This window comes from Vigna umbellata, chromosome 7 (genome assembly GCF_029865625.1).
Source record: "Vigna umbellata cultivar VRB3 chromosome 7, Vumbellata_1.0, whole genome shotgun sequence".
NCBI classification, from domain to species: domain Eukaryota; kingdom Viridiplantae; phylum Streptophyta; class Magnoliopsida; order Fabales; family Fabaceae; genus Vigna; species Vigna umbellata.
The window spans coordinates 21,604,703-21,610,600 of record NC_142171.1 but is presented as its reverse complement, the minus strand read 5'-3'; the positions used below and the strand labels follow the sequence as shown (position 1 = coordinate 21,610,600).

Sequence of the window (5,898 nt, the reverse complement as noted above, 5' to 3'; positions counted from 1 at the left end):
TTTGGCATTCTTCCTGATGTCCCAAAATGTATTTCCGAAATTTTCCTGCAATCCAAAATGCATTTAATCAGCTCAAATATTCCAAATTAATTAAAATAAAAATTTCCGATCAAATTGAGCACAATTAGGAAAAATGGGAAAATACTAGACAATTAAGTACAATTCCCTGGTTTATTTAAGTGCAATAAACTAAATATAATTCAAGAAATAACGACTCATCAAAAAGCAAGGATTTCAAACCAATAAGTATCAATCAAGTGAAGGAAAGGATATGTCTACAACCTAAACAAAGTCCAGAAAGCAAGAGAAACAGGAAAAATTGTACACAAGACACCACAAAAAAAAACTACCTAGAAAACAAGACCTAAACAAAGAAAAATTTCCCTTAATAGACCACAGTTAAACTACACAATGTCCTCAGTGTGTCACAATCATCAGATTAACAATCAGAACAGTCAAAAGAAATAGACAAGTGCAATAAAAGTGAGGAGGGAAGGAGAAAAGAGAACTCCCTGAGTCAGAGGGAAAAAGAGGCAGGGTCGACCAAAGACATCTCCTCCACCACTGCGTCCAACAAAGAAGGATTGATGAGGAAAGGCTTCAATCTGTGCTCATTAACTTTGAAGCTTTCATCTGCGGATGGACCTTGGATCTCAACTGCACCATAAGGATAAACATTAGTCACAACAAAAGGTCCGGTCCAGTCCACTTTGATCTCAGCTTACCCCCCATGAGTCCGAGCCTAGAGTTATACAATAAAACTTGTTGGCCAACCTTGAAGTCCTTTCTAACAATAGAACTATCATGGAACTTCTTTCTCCTTTCCTTGTAGAACTTTGAGTTCTCATAGGCCTCCAATCGGACATCATCCAATTCATTCAGTTGCAACTTTCTTTCCTCTCCAGCTTGGTCCATGGAGAACTTGCAAGACTTCACAGCCCAGTATGCCCGATGCTCAATCTCAACTGGTAGATGACATGCCTTTCCAAAGACAACCCGGTAGGGAGACATCCCTATCGGTGCTTTGTAGGCAGTCCTGTGGGCCCAAAGAGCATCATCCAACCTATTGCTCCAATCTTTCCTATTGGGCTGGACAATCTTCTCTAAAATCCGCTTAATCTCCCTGTTTGAGATCTTTGCTTGCCCATTTGTTTAGGGGTGGTAAGGTCTAGAGACTATGTGTACCATCTCATACTTCTTTAGCAAGGCTTGCATTGATATGTTGCAAAAATGGGTTCCTTAATCACTAACAATTGCTCGGGGCACTCCAAACCTGCAAAAGAGGTGAAATCTAATTAAATCCACAACAACCCGAGCATCGTTAGTTCTGGTGGCTCTAGCTTCCACCCATTTTGAAACATAATCCACAACAAGGAGAATATAGGAGAAACCAAAAGAAACAGGAAAGGGACCCATGAAATCTATACCCCAGACATCAAAAACTTCACAGAACAGCATGGGCTGTTGAGGCATCTGTTGTCTCCATGAAAGTGATCCTCCTGCTCTCTGACATGGCTCGCAGGTGCTGCAAATCCTCTTAGCATCCTTAAAGATGAAGGGCCAATAGAAACCACAATCTAACACCCTGCGAGCCGTTCTTTGAATTCCCAAATGACCACCAGGTGAGGAAGCGTGACAAAACTATAGGACCGATTCAATCTCATGGTCCAGAATGCATCTTCTTGTAACCTGATCACTGCATAACTTCCACAGATATGGGTCATCCCAAATGTAATACTTAGCATCGCTCTTAATTTTAGCAATTTGAGCACGCGATGCTAAGGGAGGAAAAACAGAAGCAACCAAATAATTGACAATATTTGAAAACCAAGGGGTAGGGTAAGAAAGTGCAACCGTCAATAAGCTTTCATCAGGAAAGTTATCTTGGATAGGCAAAACATCGGCTTCATCCTCAGCCCTCTCAATCCTCCTGAGGTGGTCTGCAACCAAATTATGTGCTCCATTCCGGTCTTGGATTTGCAGGTCAAATTCTTGGAGTAGGAGCATCCACCTAATCAATCCAGGCTTCGACTCAGCCTTCTTCAATAGAAACTTTAGAGCTGCATGGTCAGTGAAAACAGTGACAGGAGAACCAAACAAATAAGTTCTAAATTTATAAAGAGCGAACACAATGGCTAAGAGCTCTTTCTCAGTGGTGGTGTAGTTTGCTTGGGCAGCATCCAAAGTCCTGGAAGCGTAGTAGATCACTCGAGGCAACTTATCAATCTTTTGCGTCAAGACAGCCCCCAATGCATAATTGGATGCATCACACATAAGCTCAAAAGGGGTTGTCCAATCTGGTGCCTGGATGATCGGAATGGTGGTCAAAGCTTCCTTTAGGAGATCAAAAGCCTGTTTGCATCTGTCATCAAAGTCAAACTCAATGTATTTCTGCAACAGTTTGGACAAGGGAAGCGCTTTCTTGCTAAAATCCTTGATGAAGCGCCAATAGAAACCTACATGCCCAAGAAAAGATCGAACCTCTCGCATGCAAGAGGGGTAAGGCAATTGCGAAATCATAGATATTTTTGCAGGATCTACCTCTATTCCCTTGCTATAAATGATATGCCCTAGAACCAAACCTTGTTCTACCATAAAATGACGTTTCTCAAAATTTAGAACAAGGTTAGTCTCAATACATCTTTGCAAAACCTTTTTCAAACTGTCTAAACATGTATCAAATGAGGATCCATATACAGTAAAATCATCCATGAACACCTCTATGCAACTTTCAAGAAAATCGCTAAAAATGCTAAGCATGCACCGCTGGAAGGTACCAGGGTCATTGCATAGGCCAAATGGCATCCTCCTATAGGCAAAAGTGCCAAAGGGGCAGGTGAACGTGGTTTTCTTAGTCCTCAGGAGCAATATTGATTTGAAAATAGCCAAAAAACCCATCAAGAAAGCAATAATGAGATTTACCTGCCAGGCGCTCCAGCATCTGATCAATGAATGGAAGGGGGAAGTGGTCTTTCCTGGTTGCCTGATTGAGCCTCTTGTAATCAATGCAGACTTTGTAGCTGTTCTGCACTTTAGTAGGAATCAACTCATCCTTTGCATTCTTTATGACAGTGAGGCCAGTCTTCTTGGGAACAACATGGATTGGGCTCACCCATTGACTATCTCGGGTAGATGATCCCAGCTTGCAGAAGCTTAGTCACCTCCTTCTTGATGAAATCCATAATCAAGGGGTTTTGCCTTCATTGTGGCTGCCTAACCGGCTTTGCTCCCTCTTCTAAAAGAATTCTGTGTATACAAGTAGATGGACTGATGCCAGGTATGTCAGCTAATGTCCAACCAATGGCCCTCTTGTGCTTTCTCAGCACACTCAGCAACTTCTCCTCTTGAACAACATCAAGGAAGGTGGAAATGATCACATGTTTCTTCTCATCATCCTCCAAGTAAGCATACTTGAGGTTATCTGGAAGCTGTTTCAACTCAAGAGTAGGAGTTTGCAAGTCAGATTCATTTGTACTCCCTGCAAAGTGGTTAGTACATTCTGACTCTAAAGAATTTACGTGTGAGGGCAGAACACCCATCTCATCAGACTCCAAATCAATATCCATGACAGCTACATGATCAATATCATCAATATCAAGAACATCATCAACATCATGGATATCAAAATCCTCATCAACATCAACATCATTCTCAAATTCAAATTCAATGCATGTGTGTAGAGAGGATAGAAAAGAATGTTCTTTCTTATGCGAAGAATCAAACTCATCAACAACATATTTATCAATAATTTCATCCAACATGTCAATCTTAAAAACAAAATGGTCTTCAGGTGGGAACTTCATTGCATCAAGAATATTAAAGTGAACCACAATATCAGCAAATTCCATGGATAAAGTTCCAACATACACATCAATCTTGGTTCGGGCAGTTTTCAAAAAAGGCTTGCCTAAGATGATGGGAGCGGATCCATGAGAGAATCCCTCCTCCATTTCCAAAACATAAAAGTCGGCAGGAAAAATCAGTTCACCAACCCTAACCAAGACATCCTCTATGTAACCTATTGGGTGGGTAACACTCCTGTTGGCCAACTGAATGACCACACCCGTAGGTTACAAAGGACCCAGAGACAAAGATTTATATATAGATGAAGGCATGACATTAATAGAAGCACCCAAATCAAGCATGGCATTTTCAAATTTACTCTTTCTAATCATACAAGGAATGTAAAACATACCTGGGTCCTTGCACTTTTCAGGAATGTGCGGGACTAACTTACCAATAAGTGCAGATACATTCCTACCCATGTTGATCCTTTCATCGCCTTTCATTTTCCTCTTATGTGTGCATAGCTCCTTCAATTTGAAAGGAATGATGTTTGGGAACTCATTCCTAAACAACATGATTATCAAATCATTAGAACAAAGTGGGTGTTTATAAACAAGCTTGATGAAGATGGAAACATCACAAAGAACAAAGCAAGGTTAGTTGCAAAGGCTACTATCAAGAGGAAGGTATAGACTATGATGAAACTTACGCCCCGGTAGCCAGGTTAGAAACAATTAGATTGTTACTCGCTTATGAATCTTTGATGAAGTTTAAATTGTATCAAATGGATGTGAAAAGTTCACTTTTGAATGGTTTCATAAAAGAAGAGGTTTCTGTTAGTCAACCTCCTGGTTTTGAGGATTTTAAATATCCTGATCATGTTTATAAATTGAAAAAGGCCTTGTATGGTCTTAAACAGACACCTAGATCTTGGTATGAAAGACTTAGTACCTTTTTTATTGAGAATAATTTTTGTAGAGGAAAGGTTGATTCAACCTTGTTTATTAAGAAAGTAGGAACACACATCTTGATTGTTCAAGTGTACATAGATGATATTATTTTTGGGTCTACAAATGATTGATTGTGTGAAGGATTTTCACATATAATGCAAGGTGAGTTTGAGATGTCTATGATGGGAGAGCTGAATTTCTTTTTAGGACTGCAAATAAAACAATGGATGGGGGAACTTTTGTCTCCCAAACTAAATATTGTAGAGAAGTGCTTAAAAAGTTTGGTATGGATACTTGTAAAGAAGCCAACACACCGATGGCAACCTCCTGTTATTTAGATAAAGATGAATCTGGTGAAGGAATAAATGAAACCATGTTTAGAGGAATGATAGGATCTTTACTGTATCTAACTGCTAGTAGACCAGACATTGTGCAAAGTGTATGTGTGTGTTCTAGGTACCAAGCTAATCCTAAGGAATCTCATTTAATTGTTGTCAAAAAGATTTTGAAATACCTTAAAGGAACCATATCTTTTGGACTTTGGTATCCTTCTGATGCTTCACCTAATTTAATAGGTTATTCTGATGCAGATTATGGTGGTTGCAAAATTGATAGGAAAAGTACTAGTGGAACTTGTCATTTTATGGACTGTTCTTTAGTGTCCTGGCACTCAAAGAAACAAGCTTGTGTAGCCTTGTCTACCACTGAAGCTGAATAGTTGCTGCTGGCAATTATTGTGCCCAAATTTTGTGGATGAAACAACAATTAGAGGATTTTGATATCTTCCTTGATCACATTCCTCTGAAATGTGACAACACTAGTGCCATCAACCTAACCAAGAATCCCATAATGCATTCAAGAACTAAGCATATTGAGATTAGACATCATTTCTTAAGAGATCATATTCAAAAGGGAGATTGCCAAATAAAATACATTGATACTTTACATCAATTAGCAGATATCTTTACAAAAGCTCTACCTAAAGATAGATTCTATGAACTTAGAAGAGAGTTAGGAGTGTTAGACATGTCTTAAATTTAAGATTTATGAAATTTTCACATTTTTCGTAAACTTAGCGTTTTTAATCGATTATCATAAGATCATAATCGATTATTTTTTGGCTTTTGAGAAAGGTTCTAATCGCAGACAATCGTCTATCCCC

At 39.2% G+C, this 5,898-nt stretch overlaps 1 protein-coding gene across 1 annotated transcript; it reads right to left on the bottom strand.

The window, feature by feature from the left end:
* Window positions 1-517: 517 nt before the first annotated feature.
* On the bottom strand, window positions 518-4,289 carry LOC148195413 (uncharacterized). The gene is made up of 7 exons (XM_088095200.1): window positions 4,196-4,289; window positions 3,219-3,571; window positions 1,690-2,922; window positions 1,274-1,545; window positions 836-1,036; window positions 726-742; window positions 518-657 (listed from the first exon to the last, which is right to left on the bottom strand). Exons 1-7 carry the CDS (start codon window positions 4,287-4,289, stop codon window positions 518-520), a joined length of 2,310 nt encoding a protein of 769 aa, XP_087951326.1.
* Between the last annotated feature and the right edge of the window lie 1,609 nt (window positions 4,290-5,898).

Excerpts from the sequence above, each read along its gene's own strand:
- LOC148195413 (XM_088095200.1), bottom strand. The coding sequence starts at position 4,289 with ATGAAAGGCGATGAAAGGATCAACATGGGTAGGAATGTATCTGCACTT. Across the intron at positions 1,546-1,689 it reads GGAAGTTATGCAGTGATCAG|GATGCTAAGAGGATTTGCAG; the intron begins GTTACAAGAAGA and ends TTCATCTTTAAG. Across the intron at positions 1,037-1,273 it reads AGATTTCACCTCTTTTGCAG|GACTGCCTACAAAGCACCGA; the intron begins GTTTGGAGTGCC and ends TTGGGCCCACAG.